At 39.8% G+C, this 15,926-nt stretch overlaps 2 protein-coding genes across 12 annotated transcripts in view; one reads left to right on the top strand and one right to left on the bottom strand.

Annotated features, from left to right (window-relative positions):
• The window catches only part of LOC123807775 (basic immunoglobulin-like variable motif-containing protein), an 82,453-nt gene extending 79,284 nt beyond the window's left edge, over positions 1 to 3,169 (bottom strand). For 2 of the 8 annotated variants that reach the window (XM_045821821.1, XM_045821815.1), the window contains exon 1: positions 1,950 to 2,149. The gene's annotated coding sequence lies outside the window, so the exon portion shown is untranslated. Of the gene's footprint in view, positions 1 to 1,949; positions 2,654 to 2,826; positions 2,951 to 3,097 lie in introns of those variants that run through there. The other 6 variants (XM_045821817.1, XM_045821819.1, XM_045821820.1 and 3 more) reach the window with 6 other exon arrangements.
• On the top strand, positions 2,838 to 15,481 carry POGLUT2 (protein O-glucosyltransferase 2). 4 transcript variants are annotated; one of them, XM_045821825.1, is made up of 10 exons: positions 2,843 to 3,849; positions 5,000 to 5,205; positions 6,819 to 7,024; positions 7,199 to 7,276; positions 9,384 to 9,556; positions 9,678 to 9,915; positions 11,531 to 11,740; positions 12,637 to 12,726; positions 13,847 to 13,954; positions 15,253 to 15,481. In XM_045821825.1, the coding sequence occupies exons 1-10, from the start codon at positions 3,668 to 3,670 to the stop codon at positions 15,268 to 15,270; spliced, it is 1,509 nt and encodes a 502-aa protein (XP_045677781.1). In that variant the 5' UTR covers positions 2,843 to 3,667; the 3' UTR covers positions 15,271 to 15,481. The 4 variants fall into 4 exon arrangements, with proteins under 4 accessions (XP_045677779.1, XP_045677782.1, XP_045677781.1 ...); XM_045821823.1 differs by lacking the exon at positions 15,253 to 15,481 and having other exon boundaries at positions 2,838 to 3,849; positions 13,847 to 14,139; XM_045821826.1 differs by lacking the exon at positions 11,531 to 11,740 and having other exon boundaries at positions 2,842 to 3,849.
• Positions 15,482 to 15,926: the final 445 nt, after the last annotated feature.

Below are 15,926 nucleotides of genomic sequence, written 5' to 3'. Positions count from 1 at the left end.
AAAACATATACAAAGGGAAATTACTACATATGCATGTAAAAGAGGTTGAGCTTCCAGAAGATAAAGACAAGAAAGAACATAGCAATTGATTAATAAAAAATTTAAGAGTCTAGTTTTGTTGTTTGTGTTTAGGGTTCTATTGCTTTTAAATAGTGATCAATGATGAAAAATGATGCCTTTGGTTTCACTTTTACCAATAAATAAATAGCGAAGATCATCAACATAAAAGCACATTTTATACTGATCATCAGTAAAAGCCAAGAGTAAATTTAGAGTGGTTTGCAAACATTCTCACTGAACCGCTGCTTATAGAAATTTGTCTTTGAAAAACTGTAATATTTATAGATTTTACCATGTATTATTGTGTCCTCAGGCTTTCAAACAAGTGAACTAAGCACAGATTATTACTAACAACAGAGGCATCATGGATGTCAATTATTGTATTCTATTGTAATTATAGCCTCAGGAGATAGTGAAGTACAGAGAGGTAATTTGTACCTCCACTACACAGCCTGCAGCTTTCAGTTTTCTCATACCTAGTATCTGCTTTTGTCCCTATTTTTATAAACAATTCCCAATTTCATTTCTATTCCTAGCCCCTGCCACCCCCATGAGTTGGCATTTCTAATCTAACTGTGCATAGATATTAGAAATTAAAATATGTATCATAAAACTCCTCTGCCTAAAACATTCTACTGTTAGAAACAAAAGCCAGCTCCTGATCTGATAATCATCCTCCCTTTCTCCCTTCCTCTCTGCACTCTGTCCACACTGAACAACTTTCCATTTTCTGAATGTTATTTATTCTCAATAACCCTCCTTTGTTTTGTTAATTTCCATTTATCCTTCCAATGTCCTTTCAATGTCACTTTCTGGGAGGGATGATTTCTTTGCTCCTCAAAATAGTCCAGGTCACCCTGTATATGCTATATGCTCAGGTACTTTTCTTTCACAGGTCTTTGTCAGGGTGCAATTTTACATTTATACATTTGGGTTTATATGATGAATGTCTGCCTTTTGCAAGTCTTACTTTCCTGACTATTGTATTCACGAGACCCAGCATTTATAGAACTATTATCTACAAATACTTCTTTTTAAATGCCTACACCAAGGCAGGCATTACTGTAAACCCTGGCTTAAGAGCCTAGATTCCAGGAGGTCTTACCAGGAGTGGCCTTACTAATCAAGAGCTGGAGTTGCAGCCAAGGGACCTCTTCTTTTTCTACCTATTTCTCACCTTTGACAATGAAAGTTCCCTAACCCAGCTAAGTGAGGCGATGCTATATTAACATTTACTGATAAGAATGATTGCAGGACGTAACACTCAAATAAAGGATTTACTCATAAGATCGCGGCATAAACAACGAAAGTACTGTTTACTTGTGTGCCAACAAAATTTCATAAAATGGCTAGCCCTAAATGCACTGCGCTACAATAATGATTTGAACTGTTTTGCAAACTAAACGTTCCATTTGAAAGAATACTCACTGCCTAGGTTACATTCTTTTCCAATTATATTTTAAATCAGTATTTTTAAGAATCAAGTTTGCCCAGAGAACTAAACATCTTAAAGAGTCTTTTCAGAAAAGCTTTCCACATATGACAGCTGTAAGGAAAACCAGAGACAGAGGCAGGTAAGACTTATTTAGGGTGGAATGCTGGAAGGCCAGACCTGACCATCTTAAGTCCCAGCGTGTCTGGTCTAGTCCTCCGACCCTTTCCCTTGCCCTCCCCGCCCCCACCCCGGCCTCTCTTTCTCTATCACACCTGAACCCCTCGCGTGGCAGAGGCCAGCCCACAACAGATCCTGGGTGTCTTCCCGCGTACCGGGCAGCCTCGGGCCCTGGCTGCCTAGGAAGGCCAGCGGAGTGCCCACCATCCTTCTCTGGGAAGCTTGAGGCGCCCTGGGGGGAGGGACTCGGAGGCCTTGGATTCGCGCTGGGCGGTACCTGTAAGTCGGAGGAGGTTTGTGCCAAGGCGGCACCCACCCAAAGGAAAAGGCTGCTCTCCCTGCCGGAGTGGGCCTAGCGTCTAGTGCCTTCAGCGAAAACAGGCCTCCTGGCCCCACCTCCCACCCTCATCAGCTGCGGGAAGCAGCAGTGTGCCGCCAGGCGGAGTGCGGAGAGACTCCTTCACTCCCAAGGACTCTCTGGGTGCGCTCGGCGTTTGGGTGGGTGGGACTTGGGCTGTTGTCTCAGATCCCCCTACTCTGGAATGCTTTGGAATGCACGAGGTGATATCATTACTAATAACAAGAGCAAAAAAGTAAAAAGGAAACCCTCGTCTCGGCCTCTACCGAGGCCTGATTTGGGTGGGTGCCAGAGCCACCGGCCCATCGGATTTCGGGACAGCTAGCAAGGGGGAGGGAGGAAAAGGAGAAGGCTCCAGGGCTGACCGTGACTGCCTCCTCCTGGTAACCATCTTGGACTCGCGGTGGGCATGCAGGGGCGCACTCGGGACCGAAGCCCTGCGGATATACAGGTATTAGCCACCGGTATACGCTCCAGCACCTCCAAATTAGGCTCTATTCCCGAGAGAACTCGTCCCTTGCCCCCCTAGCACTTCCCTCCATCCTGCGGCCCAGCTCGCCACCCCACTTTTCCCCTGAAGAACGAGCACCGATTCTGTGGCCTCCACTCGGATGGCTCCGGGGCTCCGGAGAGGCCACGGTCCCTGGCAGCCCGGGCTGCGCTGGCGAAGGCCGCGCCTAGAATAGGCGGGCCACACTAGGCGAGTCCACGGCGCCCGAGGGGCTAAGGCCAGACTCAGCGCGCAGGGCGCACAGCAGCAGGCCACCACTTAAGTTCTTCCCACAACCGGGAATACCTCTAGCCTGTCTGGTGGAGTCGGGTCGCAGCGGCCGCAGGGAAACTCTGCTACGTCTGCATCACAGCTTCCAGTGGGCAGCCTACGAAGCTCCTCGGGTTACCCTGGGGATGGCGGCTCTGGTCCCATCGAAGAGTCAAGGAACAGCGCCCTAGACTGATGTGCCCGGAGACCAATCGTCAGATATCATTGACAACACCTTCCCTTCATCAAGTTTTATTCCTGACCTCTGCACGTGCGGAGGATATGGTGACAATTTAAAGGAAAAAACCTTAGCTGTGCATCCAGACCCACGTGTCCTTTCATTGGACATCTAGTATTTATCTGTTCCCTGAAATCGGCGACCGCAAAGTAAATAAATGAGTGAGAGATGGTAAAACCTGGCAGGATTTCCGCTAGTCCTTCGCGAACTACATATCCCAGGAAGCCACGGCGCGGGACACAAGTCCACTAGGCACCCACTAGGAGGAAGCTTTACTCAGCCAGGCCCAAAGTGCGGGCCAATCTCCTTGCCGGGCACCTTGAGCTGGAACCTCAGACGGATTCATCACCAGTGATGCTCCAGTTTCGAGAGAGACAGAAAGTTTATCTTTGTCCTGAGAAAGAGGAACAGAGTGGTTCTTACCAATTTCAGTAAACGACTGGCATTTTTCAGCTGTACAAGCCCGCTCTTGTGTTGTGATTTTCCTGGAAAAGTGGAAACCCGAGCGCCTGCCTTGCACCGCGACACCTCTTGGAGCCTTTTTTGCAGCTTTGGTCGGCCTCCGTGCTCCTAGCCGAAATACGGCTTATTTCGTCTACCTCTTACGTCCCTTGATCGTTTTGATAGTCCGTCTTGTAAATGTTTAGCATTTTGCTGCTTTACTACTTCTTTCTGGGGACGATTCCAGCATTTGCCGAGACCGGCGGAGAGAGGCGACTGAGCCCTGAGAAGAGTGAAATATGGGGACCAGGGCTAAAAGCAGCTGTTGTCCTTCCTGCGCGATATTTCTATATTCAGGCGGTGGATACGTCAGGAAATAAGTAAGTTGAGAAACAGCCGCCTATTTCGGAATGCAGTTAAAGTTTATGTTTCTTCCTTCAAGTTCTATCCGCCCAAGAAGAGCTAGCCACATCTGGTTGTAACTATCTTTGTGCGTCCCAACCAATCTTTCTCATATCTTTAGAAATAATTCCGAATTAGCTCTTCTCCTAGCTTTATTCATAGGGATTCCCACATGGCTAGAGAGACAAAGCCCCTGCACTTTTCTGGAAGTATGACTTCTCACTACTTTTGCATAAACTGTTATAAGGAATTTAAATCCAGTTGTTATGAACTTGGTTGCTTCCATCTTTCTCTGGTGTTACCCTCTGTTTCCGGGTAGACATCTGCAAGTAAACACACTTGAAACTCAAAAAGAAAAATTAAGCACTATTTGAAACTTTAGAGTTTAAAGGGAAAGTATTGCAGTATGGATCTCTGTGTCAGCCACAAACATTTATTTCACTCCACTGAATTTAACAACTGAAATTATACTCAAAACTTATTTCTAGAACTCACATACTTCTGAAATGTTGTCCTTTATTATTGCTGACATGTATATTTTGTAGGAAAAAAAGTTGAGAATAAGGTTTTCATAGCAAAAATAAAGGTTATAAATAGTACAATTGGAAAAACTAAATACAATCTTAACAGCAAGAGCACTCACTCAAAAGAACTTTCATACAGTATCACTTAGATGATACACTACCAACTGGCTTTTGCCCATGCCGGGCGTGGCTTATAATACTAATTTTTAAAAGAATCATTGAAACAGATTTTTTTTTCAAAAGATCTCTGCAGGCACCATTTGATCACAAATTCCCAGATGTGATGGGCATGAAATAAATAGGTTGATAAGAATATTTGTATATATGAAATGCATACATATGTTCTATGTTTACATGGATTAGTTGTGTTAACATATCCCAATTTTCTAATGAAACCGTTTTATGTTATCTTGGCCATTGTCATCCTCTTCTTTTTTTAAGAAAAATTGCTGATCCATATTCATTCTGGTACTAAAAGTATAAGAGAACATAAGAGTAGGGGGAGAACATGGAAGAAGTGTAAGGTTTATAGACTGGAGAGCATAATCTTTGTGCATTTGTTCCTTAAAATAATCTTTCTATACTGTTCTTCTACTCATCATAGGTTCACATCTTCTCCAGGTGAAAAGGTGTTCCAGATTAAAATCTCGGCACTAGATGAGCAATTCACTAGAGTTGGAGTCCAGGTTTTAGACCGAAAGGATGGGTCCTTCATAGTCAGATACAGAATGTATGCAAGCTACAAAAATATGAAGGTAGAAGTTAAATTCCAAGGTCAGCATGTGGCCAGATCTCCATATATTTTAAAAGGTAATTTGGAACATAATTTTTAAAAAATTATTTGAATACAGTGATGTGTCATTTAATCAATAAAAACAAGTTAACATGATTTTTTTACTGAAAAAAACAATAGGCATTTTCTACTTCCTACTTGAAAGCTAAAATGAGAGCCCTGAGAAAAATGCAAGATTTGAATGGCAATTATAATTCGCCAAAGAGGAAGGAATGTATTAATAGAGAATTTGCTCCCTGAGAACACAACATTAGCAAGAATAATCCAGCTGTGTACAATATGGTCATAGATGACACTTAATTGGAAGTATATGACAAGTAACTGATAAGTGTTATTGAAATTTGATCACTTCAGAAAGAGAAGGGCTTGAAGCAAAAGGGAGAAGTTGAAACTGTTGGTTTTTTATTTCTTTTTGTCTTTGTTCCAATATTGTTTTCCAGAAAAATTCTCTAATTTTTATACATATATAAAAGTATATGAATAGAATGACAGTGCAGCTGCATTACTCAGATCCGTATCCTTGCATCTCAGTGGAGATAGTACCCTAAAACAGTAGAAAAGCAGTGTATATACAGAGGCACAAATTTTTCTTGTTCCCCACCTCCAAGAAAGGCAAATGTTTTAATAAATGTCTAGGTTCCTTTTTCCACATTCTTCCAGGACCACATGGTACAATATAACCTGCCAAACCTTAAAAAAATATTCCTCTGTTGACTACTGCCTGGGTCAGATAGGAATCTGAGAATTACAGGAGAGGAATGACAATAAAATCTCAATTCAAATTCTGCTATATTGTGTTAGTATTATTTCTATAAATGTATAATTAATTTATTACACTATTAGTGAACTATTTTGAAGATTACATCTTTTTTAATAATTCTTGAAAACAATAATAAGCATAGTAGAGGTTCGTAGTTTACTTATATTGTTCATTAATGATTTAGCCATTGAGGAAAATACCTAAGACATTTTAAGAAACTTTGTATAGGAGATCATTGAAATACTAATTTCATACCACTTTTGTCTTTGATTAAAACAGGTATACTCCTTTGATATCTTTTTTACCAGTGTTTGGTTACTTTTAAGTACACAGAACATAAAGAATGATGGTCTATAATAGCTACTGTGAACAAAAAATAATACCCGTTGGCTTTCTTTTGAACTCAAGCAAAACAGGCCTGACTGAAAATATCATAGCCTTACTGTGAAGAGTTGTCAGAACAGAAGTTTGTTACTAGTGATGTGATGCCCCAATGTGATAAAAATGTTTTTCTTTTAGAAAAATTTTTTCCATCAAAATACTCTTCCTGCCTGGCTGGCGTAGCTCAGTGGATTGAGCGCGGGCTGCGAACCAGAGTGTCACAGGTTCGATTCCCAGCCAGGGCACATGCCAGGGTTGCAGGCCACAGCCCCCAGCAACCACACATTCATGTTTCTCTCTGTCTCTTTCTTCCTCTCTTCCCTCTCTAAAAATAAATAAATAAATCTTAAAAAAAAAAAGAGTCTTAAAAAAAGTACTCTTCCTGATAACCTAGGCAAAATTTGTGAAGCCATGTTATGGAGATCTGTTACATGTTTCAAATGCTGAGTGAAATTATTACTGTATTATTTGTTGCTTGTGTATAATTAGGGCCAGTTTACCACGAGAATTGTAACTGTCCTTTGGAAGATAGTGCAGCCTGGCTACAGGAGATGAGCTGCCCAGAAACCATCACTCAGATTCAGAGAGATCTGGCACATTTCCCTACTGTTGATCCAGAAAAGATTGCAGTAGAAATCCCAGAGAGATTTGGACAAAGGCAGAGCCTGTGTCACTATACCTTGAAGGATAACAAGGTACAATTTGTGATTGAGATTTACATGTTTGTCCTAGTGACTTTTTGTTTTGACCATTTGGCTACAACTAGCTACATAGTTTGTATTAAAAATTATTCTGAAGATCAATGTAATAAGCTTTACTTCAGCCTGCCAGAACTTTTTAACTATAATAAACATTCAGTTATCTTTTAGGTTTATATCAAGACTCATGGTGAGCATGTAGGTTTCAGAATTTTCATGGATGCCATACTACTTTCTTTGACTAGAAAAGTAAGTATTTCTTTTCAATTATGTATAATAATTTAAGCCCAGGTTTTATAATATAATTTTTCAAACTAAAAATAATAACAATATCAGGGGAATTCTATTTTGGAGCCTTATTATAATACTGTTCTGAAGTTTTATGTCATGTGGGATGCCTGTGTTAATTTCCTAGGACTGCTATAACAAAGTACTACAAACTTAATGACTTGAAACTGGAGAAATTTATTCTTTCACAGTTCTGGAGGTTAGAAGTCCAAAATCAGGGTGTCGGCAGAGCTGTGCTTCCTCTAAAACCTATAGAGGAGAGAGCTTCTTGGCTCTTCCTGACTTCTGGTCATGCCGAGCAGTCCTTACCATTCCTTAGTTTGAAGCTGCATGGCTCCATTCTCTGTCTCTATCATCACATGGCATTATTCCTATGTGTCTTTGTGTCTTTACCTCTTCTCACCAGTAGAAGGACACCAGACATATTGGATAAAGGGCCCACTGCTGCAGTATGTTCTTAACTATTTACCTCTGCAACAACCCTATTTCCAAATAACCTCACCCAGAGATATTGGGGTTTAGGGTATTCTGAATCCTGTTCCTTCGTATAATACTCTAACAGAGTTCTAGTGAAGTGCTTGACAGCAATAATAAAGCAGTTGATATGAAAAACTATACCATCATGTTTACCAGTTGCTTACTAGCTATTTATTGAACAACCACCCGTGTACATACCTTGGTTAAGTTACTCATGGAAAAGTGCCTTTCTTAAGATTACAAAGCATTTACAGTGAGTTAATTCTGAACATGGGTAGTTATATAACATTAGTATTATACCTCCTTTAAGCTAAGGTATCCCAGTGCCAGCAAGTATTTCTTGTTCATCTGTGTCAATCCAGGACTCCAGTTTCTCAAGATGCTTCTCAAACTGACCAGCAGTTCTTGCCTTTAAAAATATATATTTTGTTTTACAAATACCCCAAACATTTTCCCATGGCTATGTTCTTTCAACATGTCTGTGCCAGTAGAAGCCAATAGTTTGGAAGTTACTAATATTTGCCTTTAATATTGGGCTTCCTAAATTCAGTTCCTGGTCCCATCACTTACTTAGGGTGTGTTTTTTTTTTAAGATTTTTTTAAAACTTATTTCCAGAGAGAGGAGCAGGGAAGGAAAAAGAGGAGGAAGAAAACATCAATCAATTGCCTCTTCCATGTCCCCAGTTGGGGACCTGACCCACAACCCAGGCATGTGCCCTGACCAGGAATTGAACGGGCAATCTTTTAGTCCATGGAGTGACACCCAACCCACTGAGCCACACCAGTCAGGGCACCCTGGGATATATTTTAAAATAAATAGAAGCATGCGGTTTATTAACCAAGAACTAGAGTTAGAGTCCCGAGTACTGTGTTGTAGTTATTTTCTAGTAATTCTCTTTCTCGCTGATCATCTTAGAGTCTCTTGGAAGTATTAGAACATCATTTCATCCCTATTGAAGTAAGTCTATGGGCACCCTGAAAAGGAAATCTAGTATGCTTACACAAGTGATAATACTCTGAAAAGTAACTCCCACTCTTCAAAATAATTATCATTACCTAAAGCTTGGCCTTTCATTTGCTACAATTTCTATCTTTCATTCTGTTTCATGTCTCACTGTGTATTCAAGTTGTACTACAGGATAGAATGAGTGTGGCCAAAGTTAAAGGCAGGTAAGTGCATGGTTTCAGGTCACTAAGAACAGGGTTAAGTGGTTCAGCATTTACTTAGAGCAAAGGAGAGTACACGAGATTCAGCCCCTTTCGATGTGGCCATACCCCAGGGCCAGTGGATCCACTCCACAGCCAACCACTCTCCCACTCCCTGCTGCAGTGGAAGCTCCCTGCCCACTCTTATGAAATATGAATACAACAAGCTGGGGGTGTGCCTTAGTGCTCCCTCACTGGAAAATAAGCCTAGCTCACACTGTGAGGGCTCTTTATGTCTTGGAAAAGAAGTATACCAGGCCCTAGATGGTTCTTACTTGGCTAAGAAAGACTGCATGCAAAAGACACCTTTTCCAACAGATTGATCAATAGAAGCCATTATACAATGCAAAAAATGTGAATAAGCTCTTTGTTTTCTTTTTCCTAGGTGAGAATGCCTGATGTGGAGTTTTTTGTTAATTTGGGAGATTGGCCTTTGGAAAAAAAGAAATCCAGTTCACATATCCATCCGATCTTTTCCTGGTGTGGCTCCACAGATTCCAAGGATATTGTGATGCCTACCTATGACCTGACTGACTCTGTTCTAGAAACCATGGGCCGGTGAGAGACGTGTGGCAGATGACCCAGAGTATTGGGGTTTTTTGTGTGCTAAGTTCTGTCACAACAACCTTTGTGGTGTGATGGTTTGGAAGGGAAATGTATTGTACTTTCTGTCTTCCAGTGTAAGTCTGGATATGATGTCTGTGCAAGCTAACACGGGTCCTCCCTGGGAAAGCAAAAACTCCACAGCTATCTGGAGAGGGCGAGACAGCCGCAAAGAAAGACTCGAGCTGGTTAAACTCAGCAGAAAACACCCAGAACTCATAGATGCTGCCTTCACCAACTTTTTCTTCTTTAAACACAATGAAAGCCTTTATGGTCCCATTGTGAAACACATTTCATTTTATGATTTCTTCAAGGTATGACATCACCTGTGACCAATCCTTTTTGTTTTTCCAAGTATAGTTGACCCTTGAACAACATGGAATTGAACTGCACAGGTCCACTTATAAGCTGTTTTTTTTTTTTAAATATACAGTCAGCCCTCTATTTCCCCAGTTTTCACATCCATGGATTCAACCAACCACAGATCAAAAATAGTATTTTCGTCTGAGGCTGGGAATCCACAGATGCAGAGGACCAGCTATGTGCATTGATCTGTGCCATTTTATATAAGGAACTTAATCATCTGTGGATTTTGGTATCTGTTAGTATCCTGGGACCAATCTTCCATGGAACCAGGGACAACTGTTTTGGAGGAGTCAAAAGTTTTACACAGGATTTTGACAGCGTTGCTGGGGGTGGAGCCAGTGCCCCTAACCCCATGTTGTTCAAGGGTCCACTGTATCTTTACTTGGGGAAGAGAAATCAAAGCCTATAACTTACAGGGGGTGAGAGAGGTGGGCATAAAATTCATTTGACTATCAAGGCATGAGACCCTGGGTACTGGTTTGGCAACATGGGTCTGTACTCAGTAGCCAGCCCTGGTATTAAACGTATATCAGGGAGCTTGGAGCCAGGGGAGAGATCATTTTTTCCCCCAATTGACCTTCTATTTAGAGCACATTTCAGCTACAAAACCTTTTTTTATTAACAAATACATGTAAGTGATTTTACATATAATTCTTCCCAGAGGCACAGCTTGACAACAGGCTAAAGAAGATATAAACCAGGTAGCTCTTATCAGGCCACCTCTTGGGGAAATGATTTGAAGTCTATCCAAATGATCTGCCTGGGAATTCTGGAGATGAGGGAGCATTTTCTGTATCTAGAATGTGGATAGCTCACATTTCCCGGGCAGTGATCCTGTTTCTAACAAGTCCACCTTTCATGCAGTAGGACACTGCCAATGGTTCTCTAGACCACTGAGTACTTTTTGCATTCCCTTGTGTTGGGAAAAGGTGGGCAAGGGAAGTGATTAGCAAGCTTTGTCTACACCATAAATGGCGAAGGTTCTTGTTTTTTGTTTATTTGTTTGCAGTGAGTTACATGGCTGCAGGTAAACCTAAAGAATGCTGTAAGTTGAATTGTCAGTATTTTCATATGCATACTGCAGAGATTTTTGGAATATGGTTAAAACCAAAGAAAGCTAACCCCAGCCATTCCTCCTCAGGATATTCTATCATGCTTTTGCTTTATTCCTACCTGCTGAATTTGCTACAAATCACCTGTGAAGTCTATTGACTAAAGACTGTTGATTAATAGCAATCAATAAAGTAGTAGAGAGATAACAAAGTCACCATAAATCAATCTTTCCTTAGTTTGTAGCCTAAGGACAACAGTTATTTATTATTCTATTGGCTGCTTCAACATTAGACTTGTGGTCTCTTTGTGAAATTTAGGAGAGCATCAAAATAAACCTTCAGCTCTAGACCAGGATGTTATACAATAGCACTTACTAACTGGTGAAAGCAGTGAGCAAAATCTGGCCAAATCTGAGGACAGTGAGGCTTTTTATGTGGAAATGGGAAGAGAATGAGAGTATAAAAAAAGGAAATATAATGGAGGTTCTTATATTTTACTGCTGTTTCACAGCATAAGTATCAAATAAACATTGATGGCACTGTCGCAGCATATCGCCTGCCATATCTTCTAGTTGGTGACAGTGTTGTGCTGAAGCAGGATTCTATCTACTATGAACACTTTTACAATGAGCTGCAGCCCTGGAAACACTACATTCCAGTTAAAAGCAACCTCAGCGATCTCCTAGAAAAACTTAAATGGGCAAAAGATCATGATGAAGAGGTAAGGTCAGTCTCCTTGTACCCAAATGTCATGTATTCATTTTAAATGACTGCTCATTGTGCTCAGATATACACCCTTACCTATAAATAGGAAGCCCATGGACAGCAGAATTCCATTCAGGATGAACACAGGCATTGTGCTTGTATTAACTGTCTAGTCTGCACATGAAACAAAAAGCTAACCTTGGTGTTAACTATGCTCTCTCTTTGAGTCAGGTTGATTTGGGCCTCAAGCACTCCCTCACCTCTACTAGGAACATACAAATTAAGATAGTTAGCCTGGTCAGGAGGAAACACTAACTGTGCTACAAATTTAAATGAGGGATTGCATGAAATAAACTTTGAACTAATACCTGAAAAATTTTAAGGCAGCACTTTAAGCTTAATCCTACAATAACTTGACAAAGTTATTGTTACCTCATTTAATGTATACCTTCTCTCCAAGAGAGGCTTAATTCAAGAAGGTTTAATATGACTTCTCAAATTTTCAAGTCTTGCCCTGGCTGGCATGGCTCAGTGGATTGAGTGCCAGACTGCAAACCAAAGGGTCACTAGTTCAATTCCTGGTCAGGGCACATGCCTGGGTTGAGGGCCAGGTTCCCCATTAGGGCGCTCACTAGAGGCAACTACACATTGTTGTTTCTCTCCTCTTTCTTCCTTCCTCTCTATGTCTAAAAATAAAATAAATTTATAAAAAAACGTTCAAGTCTTAAAAGCCTCCCTACAATTTTGACAAACATACTCTGTTAACTGTTTCCTATACCACAAAAGACTACCCCCAGAGATATTTTTCTCCCTATTGTCCCACTAAAATGTACTCTGAAGATCAGTTTTCATATGTCTGCATGGGAAAAAATACATTTCATTAAAGTTTTGTTGTTGTTGTTGTTCCCATAGGCAAAAAAGATAGCAAAAGCAGGACAAGAATTTGCAAGACATAATCTCATGGGCGATGACATATTTTGTTATTATTTTAAACTTTTTCAGGTCAGTATATTCTAAGAAAATGATATCTACCTTGTAATTGATATTAGTAGCAAATAATATTTTACTTAACAATGGCTGAAAATATATTATGTAAGAAGATAAATACAAACCTCTGTGGGTGAAAATCAAGGACAATATTAAATAATAACGAAAAGAGTAGAAAACCAAAGGTTATTTAGTGGATAGTGCTACAATATTAAAGGAAAAGTATGAATGTTAGAACTGTGTGGTATGTGGTTAGGAAATTGTCAACTGCAAAATTTGATTCTGCAAAATTACTGTGTATGATTTGTATTTTCTCTTTGTACAGTATTACTGCTGCCTTACCATTTCTTTGTCTACATAGTGCAAGGTCTGTTTGGAACTGTTGTGCTGACTCCATATGAGCCATGATTTCTTTCGGAAATCATTTGCATGGATTTAGGCATTTAGTGATTATATCGAAGCATATGTAGTAGTAAGCAAGTGATTTGCTAATAATACTAGATATAAATTAAGCTATTTTTAAAATCTCAGAATTGCAGGTATTGAGCACTATACCACAGGCTCTGCTACAAGACAAAGTCAGTCTTTTTTCTGGTCTGCACTAGCTAGCCTCAAGTGAAGAAGGAGGGGAATTTACTACCTAAATTCCTAAAGATATACAGGGTAGTATTCATTCACTCAACTCACATATACTAGCCTATAAACACTTAGCCCAGAACCTGGCACAAAGGGAGCACATAATGAGTGATGATGGCGACTGATTCTGGACAAGTCATGGTAAATAAGACAGAAATAGTTTCTGTACTCAAATTCTCAGTCTAGGAAAGATCATGTGCACAAGTATTTTCACTGCAAGGCAAAGGCGGTAAAAACTAAATTAAAAAATCAAGTCGTACAAATAAAGGATGAATAAGGAAAGATCTCTTAGAAATAGGCAGCTAGTGGTCTAAAGCATAGCTGCCTCTCAGAAGCTCTGTCATTGAATGTTTAAGGGGAGTATGGAGGACTTTGCCTATTGTGATTGAGATACATGAGTTAAATTGGACCATATTCTAGCAAATTCCAGCATATCCAATCTGGTAAATATACTCTAAGCATTTTATAAGAAATACTTTTTGTGTTGTTGCCTATACAGGAATATGCCAATTTACAAGTGAGTGAGCCCCAAATCCGAGAGGGCATGAAGAGGGTAGAACCAGAGACTGAGGATGACCTCTTTCCTTGCATATGCCATAGGAAAAAGGTAACCAGAACTAGCCAATGTCAGAGTAACAACTAACTTTGTTCCAAGCCTTCATTTATTCCTTTAGTCATTCAGTTAGGCAATAACTATTTGAGTTTCTCTTGGAGCCTCCAGGCAATTCATTCTCTCAGAGAGATAAGGCAAAAGATACAGTTAACTGAGAAGATGTAGGAGCTCCCAGCAAAGTGGAGGAAAGTCTTTTTTTAATGTGAGAATTCAGATCAAATGGCATTTGAATAGATGTCTAATGTTTTAAAAGTATTTTCACTTGTATCATCTAATAGCCTCATCTCCCTCTGAGATAGGTTTGGCAAAGTTCATCATGCCAGCTGAGAGATGAAAAAATATGTAACCATGATTATTCATGTTAGCAGAGTATTCATGAAAAGCAATCTTTGTTGATAACGTTACATAGTGATTTTGTTTATAAAAGGCAAATTCACATAGGAACTGTTCAGGCTAAAAAGGACCTTAGAGGTCATCCAGTAAATGCCTTCATTTTATCGTTAACAAAACTGATCCAAAAGTAATTAGTTCAGAATCACCTAGCTGGATTACAGCAAAGTAAGAACCAAAAACCAGTGTCTTATCTTCACATTGTGGGCCTGGTTGTGTATAAAGACAGTGCAGAAGGGAAGGGTTGTTTTGATTATAGTTGTTTTTTGTTTGAAGGAATGTATATTGTATAAAATTATGATTTATATACATATGATATATATTGACATTTATAAAGCAACATCATGAAATAATCAGAGTTTTGGTTGTATTGTTTTTGTTTAGTTTTGTTGAGAACTGATTTGCCACCAAATAGCCCTTCAAAGTGGTACATAGTCAACCAACATTAACTCCTCTCAATGCTGCAAAACCATAAAATTAATTAAAGCCAGTGCCAAAACAAATTGCCAGAATTGAAAGGTACCCCCTCACAAAGTTAGTGATTTGGTGTCAGAATGCTTCTGTGGGCTAAAAATGAAACGGGGCAGCTTCCTCTATGCACTCCTCTTTCTATTTTTTATCTTTGCCTAAGAGTTTTGAGGGGTGTCAAATGATTCCACTGACTCACTGACCATTTATAACATAACACCCTATAGACCCTTAGATGTTTGGGTTCCAAGTTAGTAGCCCTATAAAGCTCTATCTGTGGGTGATTCCAAAGACAGCTCCTGACCCTACAAGTCTATTCTAGCAACTTGGCTTTTTTTCACTTCACAGTAGAGAAAACAATTAGAATAATATAAGTATTCCAGATTTATATAGGACTTCTTAGTGTCTCTAAATATTTTGCTTCTTAATTTCAGACCAAAGATGAACTCTGATGTGCAAAATACCTTCCCTTCAAATAATGGTGCTCTGAAGATTCTTCTTAACTGAAAAGAAGATTTTTAAAAAATATTAATTTCCATGGAAACTCTGCTATGAGATTGTCTGGCTTATGAAGATGTTTCTTCTTATTATGCAGTATTCCCACAATTGTTCTTTAAAGCACATTTTTAGAATTTTTTAATAAAAACACTTATTTTAAATGCCTATGTGATGCCAGTTATTATCTGTGTTTGGATCATGGAGCAATAAAAACAAAAAGAGCCTGGGTCCTAGACCCAGTGTGGAGCATCACTGCAGCTACCACCTACCCACACATGTGGTTTACATAACAAAGCAATAAGCCTCTGTCTTGTTTACACTATTATTTTGAATTTCAGTCACTCATAGCCAAACCTAATTCTAACAAATACATCTTACAAGCCTTTCATTATCTTATGTCTGCCTGCATCTTTAATAAAATCTCTTACCACTTACTAATTATGGCCCAACAAAACCAGTCCCTTACCATTCTTTCAGTGTCTTGTTTCTTACCTGCCTTGTTTATGCTTTTCCCTTTGTCTGGAATGCCATGACCCTCTCTTCTTCCTCTGGCTTAGATAGTCTTCAAAGCTCATTTCAGAAATTGTCCCTGTGAATCTTCCCATCTGCA

This window comes from Phyllostomus hastatus, unplaced genomic scaffold (genome assembly GCF_019186645.2).
Source record: "Phyllostomus hastatus isolate PE091 unplaced genomic scaffold, TTU_PhHast_1.1 phas_scaffold_46, whole genome shotgun sequence".
Lineage (NCBI taxonomy): Eukaryota > Metazoa > Chordata > Mammalia > Chiroptera > Phyllostomidae > Phyllostomus > Phyllostomus hastatus.
This window is presented reverse-complemented; position numbering and strand designations above follow the sequence as displayed.